The sequence below is a fragment of the Tamandua tetradactyla genome, chromosome 3, assembly GCF_023851605.1.
Source record: "Tamandua tetradactyla isolate mTamTet1 chromosome 3, mTamTet1.pri, whole genome shotgun sequence".
NCBI lineage: Eukaryota > Metazoa > Chordata > Mammalia > Pilosa > Myrmecophagidae > Tamandua > Tamandua tetradactyla.
Genome location: NC_135329.1, coordinates 150,954,609 through 150,975,606, shown reverse-complemented (window position 1 = coordinate 150,975,606; position 20,998 = coordinate 150,954,609). Strand labels below are relative to the sequence as shown.

The following is a 20,998-nucleotide window of genomic DNA, read 5'->3' as shown; positions in this document are numbered from 1 at the left end:
GACAGCAACATTACTACAGTAATACCAGGAATAAATAATTGGGGGAGGGGGTGGAGGACAAGAGTTAAGAGAAGGTTTGGATTTTCTATTTGCTAAGGGTGTGTTTTATCAGTTATTTTTCTCTCTGGACCAATGAAAATTGTCTAAAATTGACAGTGTTGATGATTGCACCACTAAGTGAGGACCATGTGAGACACAGATTGTTGACTTTCGACATTATCCATAATACCCAATGGATGAAGGTGGTTGAAGGATACATTGACTGAGAAGTAGAAATGCAAACTATGGTGTATACATATGATGGAATATCATATGGCTACAGAAAGGAATGAAGCCGTGAAGTATGCAACAAGGTAAATGAACTTTGGGGATATTATGTGATACAAAATAAGCCACAAACAGCAGAACAAATATTGTATGGCCTGTTAGAAAATACATGTAAGAAAATTGGGGCCTAGCTTGTAAGTGCTTATAGCGGTCAGATTTAGTCAAGAGCTGTAAATTATATTTCTAGATTTTGAGATGCTATGCTGTATATGTATAACCTGGTATTTCCCTAGAACTTTGGCTACCTATGTTACACCTAAGATAGAGTTGGAATTCTGCAGCTCTGAAAGTCAGCATTGCTACATGCAACAACTGCTAAAGAAACCAAAACAGAGCTCAGTATTCAATCAGATAAGAACAAAGCCAAATGGGTCTGGAGTAAGGTAAATCAGAATACAGGGGTAAGGATGATTTTGTCTGTATTTTAGAACTTAACCTACTGTATGAAACCAATGGAAGAGAAATTTATTTTGTCCAAAACTTAAATTTGCTGAAACATGTAATTTAACTCAACCTGTCTGGATAACTCATTTAAACAACCCAAACACATGGAGCCCAGAATGGGAATTAGGGCTTGCAATTCTGCACAGCTTAATGTAATGCCTAGTTACATCCCAGAATATGTTGGGCAGATAATTAAAAAGTAATGGCAAAGTCTCTTGAGGGACAGGAGAAAAAATATGTAATCATTAAGCTTTGCCACCAGGAAAACCCCTGATAGTGTCTCAAACATTAGGGACTCCCAAGTCAACAGGCCAAGCCCTTGATCTTGAGTCTTGCTCTTGTGAAGCTTATTTCTGTAGCAGAGAAGCTAAGCCTACCTATAGTTTTGCCTAAGAATTAGTTCCAGAAAATCTCTTGATGCTTAGATACTGCCTCTCTCTCTCTCTCAACCCAACTCTGCAAGGAGAATCAATAACCATCCCCACTATGGGATATGATATCCCGGAATGAAATTCTCCCTGGCAGTGTGAGACATGATTCAGGAATGAACCTGGTCCTGACACTGTGGGACTGGCAGTGCCTTCCTGACCAAAAGGGGGAAAAGAAATATAACAAAATAAGGTATCTGTGGAAGAGAGTTTAAATAAAGTCAAGAGGCTACTCTGGAGGCTACTACTGCACAAGCTTTAGCTAAATATTGCTAATTACCACAGTTTGCCAAAACCATTTCTGTTAACCCTAAAGAACACCTAGGTCTTTATCTGAGATACTATAAAAGTTTCATACACTAAGATTATTTTCCAGAAACCTACAACCTCCAGATGGGTCCCTGGGCCAGATAAGTCCTGAAACACAGAGGGGTCAGCCTCTGCAAGAACATCTAGTTCCATTCCCCTATCCCATATTATTGACATCCCTTTCTAATATGAAAAAATTAGAATGGGAATAGCCCAAATACCCCTAATGATTTGGAGAAGGATCAAAAGAGGAGGAGGAGTTATAAGAGAGAAGATAGGATTTAGTGAATGAGTATGACTGCTGAATCATTTTATTGATATTTCTTTTAGTCCCCAGTGTCTCGGAGTTAGTGGAAAGCCTGAAATTGTGGAACTGTAACCCATATCAAACTCCAAAATCTGTTCTATAACTGCTTGTTACAATGCACTTTGAAATGTATTGCTTTTTTGTATATCTATTTCACAATAAAAAGGTTTTTAAAAAAGTAATAATGATCAATATTCCTTGTGTGGGGAAATGGAAATTCCCACATATTGCTGGTGGAAGTGTAAAGAAGGGCATTCATTCTGACAGGTAATTTTAGCAGCATAAATGTTTAAAAATCTTTAACATCTCTATACCATATAACCTAGCAATTCTTCTAGGAATTCACACTAAAAAAATCAGAGACAAAGAAAAACTCAAGTGCAAGGATATTCATAAAAGTTTACTTAAATTAGTGGAAAATCAAAATTGAAATATCTTATAGGGGAATAGTTAAATAAATAATGGTACAGCCATAATACAGAATGCTATGTAGCCATTCACAATCATATTCTAAACAAATGACATAAAAATACTTATTTTGTAAACGAATTATAAAATATTGTGCATAATATGAGCCTTTTTGGGGGGATGGTGGTGCATGGTCCGGGAATCGAACCCAGGTTTCCCATATGGAAGGCACGGATTCTACCACTGAACTACTCGTGCACCAGTATGATCTTATTCATATTTGGAGATATAAAAAAAGAGACTGAGCACCCAAGAGCTAACTCTACTCCAAAGGGTTAAAAGTATTTTTTTCTTTTGCTGATCAGAATCATAGAATTGAACAAATTTTTACTTGCATTTTAAGAAGTGTCCACAATAAACATTAGTTACTTCTGAAATTATTAGAAAAAAAGGAGATTTATTTTAAGTACATTGTTTACATAGATTCTTTTACAGAACAACTAGTCACGAGGTACTTGATCTTTTCATCAGTAATTAACCCTCAGAGTTCTTTTACAAAGTGTCCAATATATGTCCATCAAAAATCTAATAACTCAACAAAATTTCAATAATTTGAAATTCTTTGCCCTTAGATTATCTAAATTATGTATGATGTATACACTACACTACTGTGGGCCAGATCACATACATTTTTTGCATATATTTTTCTCATTACAACACACAGAGATTATGACCCTTCATAGTTTTTATATGCAATTGTTTTCGGACTGTACACTCCTCAAATCTGGTTGGTTTAATAAAAATGTGAACAACAGGAGGAACAGCAAATTTTGAATATGAGTGTAAATTAAAATAGAAATATCAAAATGGGTATGATAATTTTGAGCCAAAAAATTCTGAGGCAAGTGATTTAGAAGCTGGCTACTTCCACCAAAGTTTAAATACATATTTCTTATTCTACTCTACCACATTTCCACAGGTAGAAGTAACCCTGAGAAGTCCAAAGCTCATCTTCCTCCTCTTCTCAATCCCTGTTAAAACAGAACCTTGGAAATATTTTTGTTGGTTTAAATGCCAAGACTAAGATTAATGTTCCCTTGGCCTCAAGAGTAGTAAAATTTCCAGTTTCCATTCTCCTGGCTGCCATATAATTCCTCAAGAGCCCCTGGGACCTTGGAACCTCTGAGAGTATCCTAAGCATTGAGAAATGTTCATAATTGCTTCTTCCATTTTCACATGTGAAAATATTCCCTTAGCCTTAGTTCTGGCTATGGGAGTATTATCAAGGAGTTGAGTGGCTAAGGTAGGAAGCCGCTGTTATGTGGTATAATCTAAGTAGTAGTAGTGTTTCTAAGACTAGACTATGCATATAGCAAATAGTCAAAAAATGTTTAATTGGATAAAGATTCTGTCACAGTTATCTGCTGCTCCAGTACACCAAGATGGTGGACCAAGATGCTCCAGGGTGCCATTCCTCCAGAGAATCTTAGAAAAACTAGCTAAAACTGGCAGAGTCATCTTCCTCCTAACTCAAGAAAAATGTTAAAGGCTCACAGTACTGACAAAGTGCCAAATCAAGAAAAAGCAGCCTTGAAAAACTGTACGCAAAGTTTATGGTGTCTTTACTCATCACTCCTATACCCTTTCCCCAGCCCATGTGGAGAAAGCCTGTGCTCCCATTGTAGGTCCCTGGTCCTCTTCTGGGGGGTTTAGGGTAACCCTATGCATATATATATGCACATAGATTGGTTAGTACCAATTTATCTAGTGGAAACCTAAAGACTTAAATTAACCAGGAAACTTGCCTCTAGCTGACCCACCTAGAATTTCCTCTGAACACAGGAAAGCAACTTGCAGACAGTTACGGTAGTGTAAGAAAACAAATAGGTTCCAAGCTGCCTAGGGAAAAGGATTACCTGCATTAAGTCATATAAAAGGAGGGGGTGAGAGTCTATTTCAAAGACAGTAGAGAGGGCATTCTGTAAATGGGTGAAATTCTAAGGCCAGAAGTAAGCACAGGCCCAGGATAGGAAGCAGGCTCCAAGGCTCCATTCCATGCAGGCTCAGCTAAGATAGAAAGGACCTAGCATTTCACATTTCACCTCAAGCTGGTCTTGATAAGCAGGCTAAACTCTGAAGGAGAACATCAACCAAAGTAGAGCCAATTTGGAAGACTCTGAAATATGCTTTTTGCTTTGGCTGATTTGTTTTATTAGCTCCTGGCACTCAAGGAAATCACTCTCATATCACTAACCAGTTAGAAACTTAAACCCCAGAGTTAACACTTTAAAATATTAAAATATACATTGTGCAGTAAAAGATTACAAAATAAGTTAAAAACTGGAAATTATGGTCCATCCAAAGCAATAAAATAAAAATCCAGAAACCATCAAAGAAGAAGACCAGTCTTTGGACATAACAGTCAAAGACTTTTTAAAAATGATCTTCCATATGCACAGGAGATAAAGGAAAACACGGAAAAAGAACTAAAGGATATAAGGAAAACAATGAAAGAACAATATGAGAATCTAATTAAACTGAAAATTTTAAAAGGAATTGTGCCAGTTTAAAGCTATGATGTACCCCAGAAAAGCCATGTTTTAATCCTGATCCAATTTTACAGGGGCAGCCATTTCTTTTAATCCTGATTCAATACTGTAGGGTGGAAACTTTTGATTAGATTATCTTCACAGAGATGTGGCATGCCCAATTGTGGATATGACCTTTTGATTAAATGGAGATGTGACTCCACCCATTCAGGGTGGGTCTTGATTACTTTACTGGAGTCCTTTAAAAGAGGAAACATTTTGGAGAAAGCTCAGAACCAATGTAGGTGTTTGGAGATCGAGATAGAAACAGCCTGAGTGCTAAGCAAAGACTTACAGAAATAGCCAGAACCTAAAGAGCAGAAATCTGCAGCCGCAGCAGATACTAAACTAAGAGATAAGACCCAGAATTTTGTCCCAGACCAGCTACGTGAATGCCCACAGATGCTTAGAGGGGAAACCACGGGCATCAGAAGCTAGAAACAACGAAACTGGGAACAAGGACCAGCAGCTACCAGCCACGTGCCTTTCCAGATCACCCCTCCTTGAGCCAAAGTATCTTCCTCTGGATATCTTAGTTATGACATATTTATGACATTAGAACTGTAAACTTGTAACTTATTAATTTCTCTTTTTAAAAGCCATTGCATTTCTGCTATATTGCATTCTGACAGTTTAACAAACTAATACAGGAATCAAAAGGCATACTGGGGTTGAAGACCACAACAAATGATATTTTAAATTCCTTAGAGGGTTTCAGAAACAGATTGGAACTGGCAGAAAAAAGAATCAGTGATAATTGAAATGATTCAGGCTGAGAAGCAGAAAGAAAGAAGAATTTTTAAAAGCAAATAGAGGGCATTGCAAGGGTAGTTCAGTGGTAGAATCCTCACCTGCCGTGCAGGAGACACAGGTTCAATTCCCAGACTGTGCACCTCCCCCACCCCAACCCACCTCCCAAAAAAGCAAACAGAGACCTATGAGACACTATCAAGTGTACAGATGAACACATTATGAGCATGCCAGAAGGAGAAGAAAGAGAAAAGGCTGAAGGAATATCCAAAGGAATAGTGGCAGAAAGCATTCCAAATTTAACAAAAGATATGAATGTGTACAAACAAGAAGCCAACAAATACCAAGCAGGATAAACTCAAACACCAAGCAGGATAAACTCAAAAAGAACCATGTCCAGCCACCTCGTAATCAAAATAACAAATGACAAGTGACAGTGAGAGAGTGCTGAAAGCGCCAAGAGGAAAGCGACTGGTTATGTACAAGGGAATCCCAATAATACTGAGTGCCGATTTCTCATCAGAAACTACAGAGGCAAGAAGGCAGACGGAGGAAATATTTAAAGCGCTGATAGAAAACTTTCCTGACCAAGAATTTTATATCTAGTGAAAATTTCTCTCAAAAATGAGGAAGAGATTAAGACATCCCCAGATACATAAAAGCTGAGAGAGTTCGTTACTGCTAGATCTGCCCTAGGTCTAGTGGCTAAAGGGTTTTCTTCAAACTGAAAGGAAAGGACACTAGACAGTGGATTGAAGCAGCATAAAAAAATTTAAAGACCTCAGGTAATGATAAAGATATGAGTAATTATAAATACCAGTACCATTGTACTTCATCCTTTGCTGTGGAACTACAAAGGAAATGCAAATTAAAAACCATAATGAGATTTCATTTCACACATACTAGAATGGCCACTATTAAACAACCAGAAAACTACAAATGTTGGAGAGGATGTGGAGAAACTGTAACACTTATTCATTGTGGTGGGAATATAAAATGGTACAGCCATTGTGGAAGGCAGTTTGGAGGTTCCTCAGGAAGTTAAATATAAAACTACCATATGATCTGGCAATCCTACTACTAGGTATATACTTCAAAGAACTGAAAGCAAGGATGTGATTAGACATCTGCACACTGATGTTCACAGCAGCATTATGAAAAACTGCCAAAAGTGGGAACATCCCTAGGCAGGTTCCATCAACTGATTAATGGATACACAAAATATGGTATATACAATGATGGAACATCAGTTGTAAGAAGAAATGAAGTCCTGACATATGCTACAACATGGATGAATCTTGAGGACATTATGTTGAGTAAAATAAGTCAGACACAAAAGGAAAAATATTGTATGATCTCACTAATATGAACTAAATACAATGAGTGAAAGCTCATAGAGGAAATATTTAGAATTTAGAGAATAGGTTACAGGGAGATAGAATGAGGGTAAAGAATGGAAGCTGATGCTTAATTTGTGCAAAATTTTTAATAATGTTGATTACAAATGCTTGGAAATGGATAGAAATGATGGTAGAAACTTATCGTGAGTGTAATTAACAGCACTGAATCATGTGCATGATTTCTGGTTGAAAGGGGAAGTTTAGAGTGAGGTACAACACTAGAAGGACAGCTAGAGGACGAAACAGGGGACTGCAAAACATAGTGAACCCTGTTGTGCAAGTTGAAGATGGTCAATAGTACAATATAAGAATGTTTTTCTACGAACCAGAACAAAAATGTATGTCACTAGTACAAGGTGTTAATAACAGGGTGATATATGGGAAAAATAAGTGCAAACTATGGACAATAGTTAACACTAATATTATAATATTCTTCAATTAACTGTAGGAAAGGTACCACACCAATACTAAGTGTCAGTAATAGAAGGATATAAGGGACATGGGGTGTTACTTTTGAGCAATTAAATGTTCTAAAATTGACTCTGGTGATGAAAGCACAGCTCTGTGATTATGCTGAGAGCCATTGATTGTACACATTGGATGTACTGTATGATGTGGGAATAAATCTGCTTTTAAAAATGTAGCTGTAGTATAGTATTAGACTGAACCATATGAATTTGCTCTTTTTAGTTCCAAAACAGTTGAAAAACAATTTCATATGGTTCAATCTTACTATGTTATAACCACTTATAAAAATGAAATGTAGGGTGCACGGGAGGTTCAATGGTAGAATGCTCATCTTCCATGCAGGAAACCTGGGTTTGATTCCCAGACCATGCACCAAAAAAAAAGTGAAAATGTTTTTGACTGTAAAGCGTTGTGCATAAAGGTAAACAATAATAAATGGAACCACAATAAGAATGATTAACATAACTGTAAAACTGAAAGTACTATGAAAGGTAGCAGACAATAAATATGGGAATCCTCTCAAAGTAGCCATCAGTCAATAATCAATCAACAGATCTATTACATACACAGCCCACGTTTGTTTCCATTTGCAGCCTCTTTATAAAAGTAATGCCAGTTGGATTAATCTTCTGAATGATAGGGAGACAATCTTAAGCTGACATTTTCTCCTCAGCAATCATCACCACCTGATGTATTTTTGTTTATGTGTTTATTAGAAAGTAAACCCCATGAAGGTAAAGGTTTCTCTGGTTTTTTCAGAGCTTTATCCTCAGCACCTAGAATTGTACAAGGCTGACAGTAATCACTCAAATTGTTTTGTCAAATGAATGATAAATTAGAACTTCAAAATTACTTGGACAAGAGCAAATACATACATTTTTAAAACAAAGATAAATAATACCGAGATATTTTGTAATGTAAACAACTACTTCCTATATGTTATCAAACAATACTGGTTTCTACCCTTAAATAATCCAAAAAGTGCCAGATTTGTAAATTTGAACTGTTCTCATTGAAAAAATGAAATGTCCCATATTTACTTTGTGAATAATCCATTAATTAAAACTGTATTTTGGATTACAAAAGAAAATTTAGAGAGGTACAAAGGTAGCTCAGTGGTAGAATTCTCACCTGCTACGCAGGAAACCCAGGTTCAATTCCTGGTTCATGAACTCCCCAAAAAACAAACAAGCTAAACAAACAAAAACCAACTAACCAAACAAAAATTCAACAAATGGTGCTGCAATAATGGGACACTCATATGGAAAAATAATGAAATATGACCCTGCCATATAGCATACAAAAAAAAAAAGAAAAAAATTAGAATAGAAAACGATCAAAGTTAGACACAGTTGTAAGAAGGAAAAATCTTGTTTGAATCTTAGATCAGGAAAGAAGTTAGAGAAAACTAAAAACCACGTTTCAAGACTGAAATAAATGAAATTTAGAAAATGGCTGACTTCAATGAAAAATAGGAATAATGTTTACACTTTAGATTTTGTTTAACCTGTAGGAGATATTTCTAAACTTAGACTAGGGGAAAACAAAAAAAGAAAAGCTACCCTAAATTTCCAAAGGGATCATTACTATCTAAATAGCATACTATATATCCTGTTCAAAAAAATCACCAAAATCTTTCCATGACTACCAACTGTTGCATCTGTTTAGAATAAGCATTTGAAATATTGTAGAGTACTATACAAAGATAATATTCATGCTACAAAAATAAAAAATAATCCTCTCACTAAAAAAAAAAATTCCCCCAAAATACCATACTCTATGGTAAAAGATTGAATGCTTTCCTTTTAAGATCAGGAACAAGACAAGGATGCCCAATGTGACCAGTATTATTCAATACTGTACTGGAAGTTCTAGTCAGACTAATTAAGCAAGCAAAGGAAATAAAAGGACAGGCTATTTTCGAAGATGGCGGCTTAGTGAGGTGTGGGATTTAGTTCGTTCTTCAAAGCAGCTAGTAAATAGCCAAAACAGTTCAGAACAACTGCTGGGGCCACATCAGTGATCGGACATACAGTGTACACCACCTGGACAAGCTGGACCAGCTGTGAACCTACCCAGAACACTTCTCAGGCTCCAACTGCCCCAGGCAAGGGCGGAACTAAGCTTGTCTGAGAGCTTGTCTGGAGGCTGTGCCTTCAGCAGGAAAGGGTGGTGCCCAGCTCAGGTGGAATCCCTCCCTCAAGAAATTCACACTGCAGGGTGTAGAAAACTGAAGCAATTGAAGCCAGCCTACAGCCTCTCCTCTGTCTCAACCATGACCTCAGCAGGGAGAGTCTGCTTCACTTTATACTGATGGGACCCATACGCAGACAAGCACCACATACTGAGCAGGATAGGAAAAACACAGAATCTCGAGGCTTCATAGGGAAGTCTTTCAACCTGCTGGGTCTCACCCTTAGGGAAAACTGATGTAGGTGACTCTTTTCTCCTCAGAGGAGGCCAGTTTGGTCTGAGAATATCTGACTGGGGGCATCTATAATACCTAAGCAGACAATCCTAAAGGAAAATAAAAAGATACCATACAGGCAGGGCAAGAAACAAGAAAACAAGAACTGAAAAATTCTGATCTGTTAAACAAAACCTATGCTACAGGTCTACAATAAGCTGAACTGAATGTCAAAGAACAGAGAGACAACAAAGTCATCCAGCAAGAAAATCCTAGGTAAAAAAAAAAGTGAAAACAATCTCCAGAATAAATTAATTAAGGAAATTAAATGTCTAGATGCCAGCAAAAAATAATGAATCATATAGGAAAAGTGAAGAAATGACCCAGTCGAAGGAATAAATCAACAATTCAAATAAGATACAGGAATAGAAACAATTAATCCAGGATGTTCGAACAGACATGAAAAACCTCATCAAAAATCTAAATCAATGAATTGACGGAGGATATAAAGAAGGCAAAAAGAAGAAATCAAAAGTTTGAAAAAACAAATCACAGAACTTATGGGAATGAAAGGAACACCAGAAGAGATGAAAAAAACAATGGAAACCTACAAGGTTATATTACAAGAGGCAGAAGATAGGATTAGTGAACTGGAGGGTGGGACATCTGAAATCCAACAAGCAAAATAAAATATAGGGAAAGGAATGGAAAAATATGAGCAGGGACTCAGGGAATTGAATGACAACATGAAGCACATGAATATACATGTTGTGGGTGTCCCAGAAGCAGAAGAGAAGGGAAAAGGAGGGGAAAGACTAATAGAGGAAATTATCACTATAAATTTCCAAAATCTTATGAAAAACTTAATTACAGATCCAAGAAGTGCAGTGTACCCCAAACAGAATAAATCCAAATAGATGAACTCCTAGACACTAATCAGAATGTCAGATGTCAAAGAGAAAGAGAGAATTTTGAAAGCAGCAAGAAAAAAGCAGTCCATCACATACAAGGTGTGTTAGTTAGATTCAGTTGTCAACTTGGCCAGGTGAGCATACCTAGTTCTCTTGCTGTGGACACAAGCCAATGGTACGTGAACCTCATCTGTTGCTAATTACATCTGCAGTCAGCTAGGAGGTGTGTCTGCTGCAATGAGTGACGTTTGACTTAATTGGCTGGTGCTTAAATGGGAGAACGCAATGTAGCACAGCCTAGCAGCTCGGCATTCCTCATCTCAGCACTCGCAGCTCAGCCCAGGCCTTTGGAGATGCAGAAAGAAGTCACCCTGGGGAAAGTTGTTGGAACCCAGGGGCCTGGAGAGAAGGCCAGCAGAGACCATCCTGTGCCTTCCACGTAAGAAAAAACCTCAGTGGAAAGTTAGCTGTCTTTCCTCTGAAGAACCAACAAAATAAATCCCCTTTTATTAAAAGCCAATCCGTCTCTGGTGTGTTGCATTCTGGCAGCTAGCAAACTAGAACAGATTTGGTACCAGGAGTGGGGTGCTGCTGCAGTTTGCAAATACCATATATGTTGGAACAGTTTTTGGATGGCTAAAAGGAAGATTTTGCAGGAACCATGAAGAGAATGATGGAGAAGTTCTCCCTAAGATCAGGAACAGGACAAGGACGTCCACTATCACCATTATTATTCAACATTGTGTTGGAAGTTCTAGCCAGAGCAATTACATAAGAAAAAGAAATACAAGGCATCAAAATTGAAAAGGAAGAAGTAAAACTCTCACTATTTGCAGATGATATGATACTATATGTTGAAAACTGCCAAAAATCCAGAGCAAAACTACCAAAGCTAATAAATGAGTACAGCAAAGTGGCAGGTTACAAGATCAACACTGAAAAATCTGTAGTGTTTCTATACACTAGTAATAAGCAATCTAAGGGGGAAATCAAGAAAAAAGTTCCATTTACAATTGCAACCAAAAGAATCAAATATTTAGGAATAAATTTAACTAAGGATATAAAAGACCTATACTAAGAAAACTACAAAAAATTGCTAAAAGAAATCACAGAAACCTCAATAAATGGAAGGGCATACCATGTTCATGGACTGAAAGACTAAATATAGTTAAGATGTCAATCCTACCTAAATTGATTTATAAATTCAATGCAATACCAATTAAAATTCCAAAAACTTATTTTTCAGAAATAGAAAAACCAATAACCAGATTTATCTGGAAGGGCAGGGTACCCCAAATAGCTAAAAATATCCTGACAAAGAAAATGAATTTAGGGGTCTCAAACTACCTGACTTTAAGGTGTATTATGAAGCTACAGTTGTCAAGACAGCATGGTACTGGCATAAAGATAGATATACTGACCAATGGAATTGAATAGAGTATTCAGATATAGACCCTCTCATCTATGGACAATTGATCTTTGATAAGGTGGTCAAGCCAACTCACCTGGGACAGAACAATCTCTTCAATAAATGGTGCCTAGGGCGGGCCACGGTGGCTCAGCAGGTAAGAGTGCTTGCCTGCCATGCCCAAGGACCCGGGTTCGATTCCCGGTGCCTGCCCATGTAAAAAAAAAATTAAAAAAAAAAAATAAATGGTGCCTAGAGAACTGGATATCCACATGCAAAAGAATGAAAGAGGATCCATATCTCACACCCTATACAAAAATTAACTCAAAATCAATCAAAGACCTAAACATTAGATCTAAGACCATAAAACTTTTAGAGGAAAATATCTTATAAAGCATATAATTGGAGGTGGTTTTCCTAGATCTTACACCCAAAGCACGAGCATTAAAGAAAGAAATAGATAAATGGGAACTCCTCTAAATTAAACACTTTTGTGCATCAAAGAACTTTGTCAAGAAAGTAAAAAGACAGCCTACACAATGGGGGGCAATACTTGGAAATGATATATCAGATAAGGGTCTAGTATCCAGAATATATAAAGAGATTGTTCAACTCACCAACAAAAAGACAAACAACCAAATAACAAAATGGGCAAAAGACATGAACAGACACTTCTTAGAAGAGGAAATACAAAAGGCTAAAAGGCACATAAAAGATGCTCAACTTCTCTGGCTATTAGGGAAATGCAAATGAAAACCACAATGAGATATCATTTCACACCCATCAGAATGGCCATTATCAATAAAACAGAAAATGACAAGTGCTGGAGAGGATATGGAGAAATAGGCACACTTATCCACTGTCGGTGGGAATGTCAAATGGTACAACTGCTGTGGAAGGCAGTCTGGCGGTTCCTCAGGAAGCTAAGTATAGAATTGCCATATGACCTGTCAATACCATTGCTAGGTATCTACTCAGAGGACATGAGGGCAAGGACACAAACGGACATTTGCAGACCAATATTTATAGCAGCATTATTTATACAAAGAGATGGAAACAACCAAAATGCCCACCAACAGATGAGTGACTAAACAAGCTGTGGTATATACATATGATGGAATATTATGCAGCTGTAAGACAGAATAAAGTTATAAAGTATGTAACATGGATGGACCTTAAGGACATTATGCTGACCAAGATTAGCCAGAAACAAAAGGACAAATACTGTATGGTCCCACTGATATGGACTAACATTAATGAATGAACTTGGAGAATTTCAGTTGGTAACAGAGACCATCAGGAGATAGAAATAGGGTAGATACTGGATAATTGGAACTGGAGGGATACAGATTATGCAACAGGACTGATTGTAAAAATTCAGAAATGGATAGCACAATACTACCTAATTGTAGCACAATAATGTTAGTATACTGAATGAAGATGAATGTGAGAATGATAAAGGAAGGAGGGCTGGGGGCACAAATGAAATGAGAAGGAAAGACAGATGCTAAAGACTGAGATGGTATGATCTAGGTATGCCTAGAGTGTACAATGATAGTGACTAAATGTACAAATAAAAAAGTGTTTTTCATGAGGAAGAACAAAGGAATGTCAATACTGCAGGGTATTGAAAATAGATAGTTATTCATATTTTAAAACTTCAACTTATGTGTGAGACTAAAGCAAAAAAATGTTTATTTGGAAAAAATTTATAGTTTGACTAGTGTATCTCCTAATGTAACATATGGAAAGTTTAGTTGAACACCATAAGTACATGGAACCTTGAGTAGGGCATGAGATTTTGTAGGTTTATCCAGAGTGATGACCTGATAAATCCCAGAGTGATTCAAACAGTGAATAAAAAAGTATTTGCAAAGTCCTGTTGGGGGAATGGTGAGAAAAGGGGAAAATTCAATTTCCCAATTTGGAGAAGGCCTAATATTCTCTCAAGCAGCGAGAACAACAAAACCAGTAGGTCAAACCCTCAACCTTCGGGTTTGTTCATATGAAATTTATCCCTGCAGAGGATAGGCTAGGCCTACTTAAAATTAGGCCTAAGAGTCACCCCCAGAGAACCTCTTTTGTTGCTCAGACGTGGCCTATCTCTCAGCCAACATGGCAAGCAAACTCACTGCCCTCCCCCTCTCTACATGGGAAATGACTCCCAGGGGTGTAAACCTCCCTGGCAATGTGGGACAGAGATCCTAGAATGAGATGGAACTCAGCATCAAGGGATTGAGAAAACCTTCTCAACTGAAAGGAGGAAGAGAGAAATGAGATAAAGTGTCAGTGGCTGAGAGATTTCAAATAGAGTCAAGAGCTTATCCTGGAGGTTATTTTTACCATTATATAGATATCCCCTTTTAGTTTAAGGTGTATTAGAGAGGCTAGAGGGAAGTGCCTGAAACTGTAGAGCTGTGTTCCAGTAGCCATGTTTCTTGAAGATGATTGTATAATGATATAGCTTTTGCAGTGACTATGTGATTATGAAAACCTTGTGTCTGATGCGCCTTTTATCTACAGTATGGACAGATGAGTAAAAAATATGGTTTAAAAATAAATAAATAATAGGGGGAACAAATGTTAAAATAAATTGGGAAGAAGGAAATACTACCGGTCAATGAGAGGGAGGGGTAAGGGGTATGGTATGCATGAATTTTTTCTTTTTATTTCTTTTTCTGGAGTGATATAAATGTTCTGAGAAATGATCATGGTGATGAATATACAACTATGTGATGACAATGTAAGCCACTGATTGCACACCAAGTATGGAATGTTCATATGTTAAGAATGTTCATGTTTATATGTTGATTGGTTTTTATTAATAAAATTTTTTTTAAAAAAGAAATAAAAGGCCTCCAAATTGGAAAGGATGAAGTAAAACTTTTGCTATTTGTAGATGACATGATCCTATACATGGAAAATTCTGAAAAATCCATGAAGAATCAACTAGTGCTAATGAATGAGTTCAGCAAAGTGGCAAGGTACAAGATCAACACACAAAAATCTGCTGTGTTCTATACACTAGTTATGAACAATCTGCAGAAGAAATCAAGAAATAAATTCCATGTAAAACAGCAACTAAAATAATCCAGTATCTAGAAATAAACTTAACCAAGGACGTAAAGGCCTTGTACACAGAAAACTACAAAGCGTTAATTAAAAAAAAAAATCAAAGACCCACATAAACAGAAGGGAATTCCATGTTCATGAATGAGAAAGCTAAATATTGTCCTACCTGTGGTGATTTACATATTCATAACAAAATTCCAACAGCCTTCTTTGCAGAAATAAAAAAGCCAAATGTCAAATTTATGTGAAAAGGTAAGGGACTCTAAATAGCCAAGTCATCTTGATAAAGAAGAGTGAAGATGGAAAACACATACTTCTTGATTCTAAAACCTATTACAAAGCCTCAGTAATCAAAACAGCATGGTCCTGGCACAAGGATAGACATATAGACCAATGGAATAGAAATGAGAGTTTGGAAATGAACCCTCACATTTATGGCCATATGATTTTTGAGTAGGGGGCAAAAACCATTCCATTGAGAAATAACAGTCTCTTCAACAAATGGTGTTGGGAAAACTGGATCTCCATTTGAAAAAAAAAAAAGGAGAGCCCCAACCTCACACCATAAAGAAAAAAAACTTCAAAATGAATTAAAACCTAAACGTAAGAACTAGAACTATCAAACTCCTGAAAGAAAACATAGGGAAGCATCTTCAGGATGTTGCATAAGGCAATGGTTTCTTAGACTTTATACCCAAAACACATCAACAAAAGAAAAATAAATAAATGGTACCTCATAAAACTTAAACATTTTTGTTCCTCAAAGGACTTCATCATGAAAGTAAAACAATAACCCACACAATGGTAGAAAATATTTGGAAACTGCATATCTGCCAAAGATTTAATATCCAGAATATATAAAGAGATCCTTCAACTTAACAAAAAGACTAACCATTTTAAAAATGGGCAAAAGGCTTGACCTGACATCACTCCAAAGAAGATAAAGTGGCCAGAAAGCACATGAAAAGATGCTCAACATATTAGCCATCAGGGAAATGCAAATCAAAACCACAATGAGATACCATTTCACAACCATTAGAATGACTGCTATTAACAAAATGGAAAATAAGTGTTGGAGAGGATGTAGAGAAATAGGAACACTCATTTGTTGCTAGTGGCAATGTAAAATGCTACAGCTGCTGTGGAAGACAGTTTGGTGGTTCCTCAGAACCTACGTATAGAACTACCATATAACCTGGCAATCCAACTACTAGGTATATACCCAAAAGAATTGAAAGCAGGGACTCAAACATATATTTGCACACCAATGTTCATAGCAACATTACTCACAATTGCTAAAAGATGAAAGCAACCCAAGTGTCCATTAACAGATGAATGGATACACAAAATGTGGTGTATATATATACATACATGTAAAATGTATGTTATTCAGCCATAAAAAAGAATGAAGTCCTGATAGATGCAACAACATAGATGGACCCTGAAGACATCTTGTTGAGTGAAATAAGTCAGACATAAAAGGACAAATATTATATGATCTCACTGATTTGAAACAATTAGAATTAGCAAGCTCACAGAGTCAGAATCTAGAATACAAGTTACCAGGGGATAGGATGGGGACAGGGAATGGTAAGTTAAGGGTTAAAATGTACAGGGTTCCTATTTAGAATGATGGAAATGTTTTGGTAATAGATGGTGGTGATGATAGCACAACATTATGAATTGCAATTAACTGAAAGATATATCTGAATATGAATAAAAGGGGAAATGTTATATTGTATATAAATTTATATTGTATTTAAAAAAATATGAAACTACACTACACAAACAGTGATCTTAAACCATGGACTTTAGTTAATAGTACAATTACAAAAAGGCGCTATTGTCAATTGTAAGAAATGTTCCACACCAATGCATACTGTTGGTAGTGGGGTGGTGTACAGAAATTCTGTATTTTATGCTTGATCGTTCTGTAAACTTACAACTTTCTAATAAAGAAAAAAAGCTACCTATTAGAAGGTCATTTTATTATATCCCTTGTAAATCAACAATTCCCTTGTCAGTAGTTTACACTTTAACTCTTATCTATAGTTGGGATGGGGATGGAGGGAAATCTACAGGCTTCACCAAGAAGCAGAAAAGGGATACTGGGGAAGTAGGTAAGTGAGGGCTGTTCCCAGTGACTTCACCCACGCATAAAATTGAGGGTTGCAGAACATCACTTTTCTACAATTATTAGACATTCAGAAAGAGAGAGAGAAAGCTTCCAATTAAATTCTCCTTAAAAATATAATAATTACAGTGCTTGATGTAAATCATTCACTCACCAAAGGCACCATCCAGATAAATGAAGAGTTCAAAAACACTGAAAGCTATGGTTGTGTGTGCTGGAAAAACAATAGCTTTTTCCCTTCCTTTGGGATTCTGTTCATCCATAAAATGAAACTAAAATAAATGAATTAATAAAATAATTAAAATTATTGAGAAGATAACATGCAAGGATTTTTTTTAAGATAAAACATTTCCTACAATTCTATAAAAAAAAAAAAAAGCTGTCCAAGCAAAGAATTACCTTACATGCTGTGAATTAAACTGTTCACAGCAGAGCTCTAAGTGGTCCAGGTGGGACTCATGATCTATATTAGAGAACTACCTCAACACCTCTTCCTCACTTTGGTATTGGAGCCAACAGCATTAGTGCTTCCAAATTTGTAATCTCTCTGGAATAGAAGTCTTTTTTTCTTTCAGCTGCAGCTCTTGGAAACCAACTGCATTTAAGTGCTACAGCTGATGTTTTTCAATTTCCCTACCTTTTATCCCAAAGCCCCATAGCCTTCAGCATCTTTCCAAAGCAATCAATAAATTATTTTCAATGAAATGACTCTGTTTGTGTCCAAGAAATGATCCAATATTAATCAATTTGTTGGGCAGTTGAACACAAGTACTGAACAGAACCTTAATTTGCAAAGACTTGAAAAAATCATCAATGAACTCTATCTTTCTAATGCTGGTTTTAATAAAAACCAATCAAATCATTACTAAGTGTCACTGGATGACAATGGTAAACAATATAAATGGGCTGAAAGTTACACACAAATAATTTTCTAAGCTTTTGTTAAAGGTTTTAACGTTGAACAAGAGTTGTTTGGCCATTGAAATATTATTTTAGAAAAATAACTTTAATATAAAAATACAATTTCATCTTTTAAAATGTCAGTGCAGAAACTCCATTACTTAAAAATAAAATCAAAGATTTAAACACTCAATGGTTATTCTTAAAACAACATTTAAATAGTAAAAGGAGGGCTCCAGTATGCATCTTATTTCACAAGGATAGCTGTTTGGGTTGCATTATGTTACACATGTTTAGACTTCATGTTTTCTTGAATTTTTTTCATATTCTGACACAAAACCATTACTATGCAACATCCTATACAACTGCAGCATTTGACAAAATACATGCAGTATAAGCGCCTTTAGAAATTGAGTATTTTAATTTAAATCCCCACTGCAACTTCTTAGCGAGGCCTAAATAGTGTAGTTTACCCGCATTGCTTCCCCACGAATTCCAGCATGCACAGAGAGAGAGCACTGCCTTGTGGTGCGAATGCTTTCCATGACCACACATAATACAGCCTTTCTGCAACTCCGTGACTGACGTATTAAGCTGTGGTCAAAATTAATTTTTCTAAAATAAAGAAGAGACATATTCACAAGAAGCTGTAACATGTAATTATGTAGAATCAAGTACATTTTATGCTGTCATGTGTTACTCACTCATGGTCCAACATAACCAAAAGTAAAGCAAGGCAGGCTTAAATCAGAAAGCATGCCCAAAAGAAATTTCATAATCTGCCTTTCTTTCTATCTTCTTAAAACATATTTATTATAGGAGTCCACTGGAGGGGAACCTCTTAGTATATTGGTGACAGGCAGATTCCTATATTCTTTCAATCTAATAATTTAGCCAAATGTGAAAGAGCTGAAGCGATTTTGTGGAACAATTAAAAATGCTGTAAGCAAATTATTTTGGATACTGCCCCTTATTCAAAGTTTGGAGGTACTACTAATTTGTGTGTTTCAAACAAATTATACTAGTAAAATATGTGTATTTTATATATTTTATAATGCTTTATTTAGTTTATATGGTTAAAATATTTAATGAAAACATTCAAGTATATTCAGAATTATTAAACCTACCGTGTAGAAATCTCCTTGAGTAATGTCGGTACTTCCACTTCATGTTTGGTTACTATACCAAATGAAGCTTTTACTGCAACTGAATCTGATCCAGTAACATTAATCCCAACATCATTCACGATATGGTTGCCTCGTCTTCCATGAAGTGAAACATCTGATTCATCCTCATAATTCAGTAACTGATAAGAAGAAATACCTTGAAGAAAAAGAAATTAGTATATTAATGTCTTGAATTCATTCACTGTAAATTATAGATAGTAAAAGGTTAACTTACAATTCAAGACTCAATTACCCAAAGGTTAACAAGAAAGGGAACATTTCAAACCAAGATTAAAAATAGCCATTTGATGAATTTGACATAGAAAGAGCCAGACTCCTTCAGAAGAACCTGCATTCTCTTTTCAGTCAACAGAACTTCTAAAGCATCAAGATCCGCTAGGTGGTTGAAGAAAAACACAAGCGTTTATAAGAAATAAGTTGTCAAAATGTCAACTTCCAGTTATTTTCTGATCTAGCCTGTAAAATATTTTTTCAGTTTACCAGTTCTAATAACTAAATTGTGAAAAGTAAATGCAAGTTACTTACATCTCCAGTATCTCATTTGACCATGTGAGGTAAGTAGACCAAGTAATACGTTGTACAGATAAAGAAATATATCATATTCTATAATGATTTGGTTACAGCAACTTACAAAGTAATCGATAGTTTTGAAAGTTATTCAACCATTCGAGATTTGATAGTATATAAATTCCAGGCATTGTTAATTTTAACACTACTACTGTTGTAATAAAAGTTGCTTTATCACTGACAATGTGTATTACTGATATAGGTAGTATATATGCCTATATTTAGGTTACCAAGGATACAGCTGATAGTTACTACCAAGCAGACATTTAAACTTACCAGCAGAAATTTCTCTGTCTCCTAGGAGAATATCTTTCAGGGTAAATGGCGTTGAAGAAAATTTATATCTAGGAAACAGAAAGCATCGCTTCTTTTTTACCACCAGACTGAGCGGTTGGTACTTGTCAGCTTCACTGAGGCTTGGAACAGGAACTAATCTCCCTCCATCTCCAACTTGTTTGACAAAGCTCCTAGTAGCAGCAGCAAACATATTAATATGATATCAAAGTGTCATCCACTGCAACCCCCAGATAACAAATCCATAGTCTCAAAGTGAATCAGCCTTGCTTGATTTTAAATATAATTATATACTTCAAAAATGTAAAACATGGTTTTCGCCAAGTAGTTTACCAGCGTACAATTCACAACACTGCTGCCCCTGGTGTGCTCAAGTAATGAATTATAGATCGATGGTGTAAAATGATATACTAAAAGCAAGTCTAATTTGTAATGCCAATCTAATGCACTACAATATACATGGAAAACTAATATTACCTAAATATTACCAAAGTTCTTGATCAGGGTCATGACCAGGTAGCAGTCAGAATCCCAATTTTGTGGGAAACATATAGCCCTAAAGGAAATAACGCAGAGGTACCAACATTAGCCTTGGATACCATTTACAGTAGACATAGTCAGAAGGGAATTCCTAGGTCCACCATGCCAGTTCTGGCAACAGAAAAGCACTGCTTTGAATTCTTATAGTA

At 36.2% G+C, this 20,998-nt stretch overlaps 1 protein-coding gene across 2 annotated transcripts in view; it reads right to left on the bottom strand.

Annotated features, from left to right (window-relative positions):
* The window catches only part of PJVK (pejvakin), a 46,575-nt gene that overhangs the window by 23,335 nt on the left and 2,242 nt on the right, over positions 1 to 20,998 (bottom strand). Inside the window, exons 1-5 of one of the 2 annotated variants that reach the window (XM_077154289.1) lie at positions 20,787 to 20,796; positions 20,292 to 20,359; positions 19,389 to 19,584; positions 18,735 to 18,876; positions 17,516 to 17,633 (exon numbers count right to left, since the gene is read on the bottom strand). In XM_077154289.1, the coding sequence (XP_077010404.1) occupies positions 17,516 to 17,633; positions 18,735 to 18,806 (190 nt within the window). In that variant the 5' untranslated portion in view covers positions 18,807 to 18,876; positions 19,389 to 19,584; positions 20,292 to 20,359; positions 20,787 to 20,796. Of the gene's footprint in view, positions 1 to 17,515; positions 17,634 to 18,734; positions 18,877 to 19,388; positions 19,585 to 20,291; positions 20,483 to 20,786; positions 20,797 to 20,998 lie in introns of those variants that run through there. The other variant, XM_077154288.1, reaches the window with a different exon arrangement.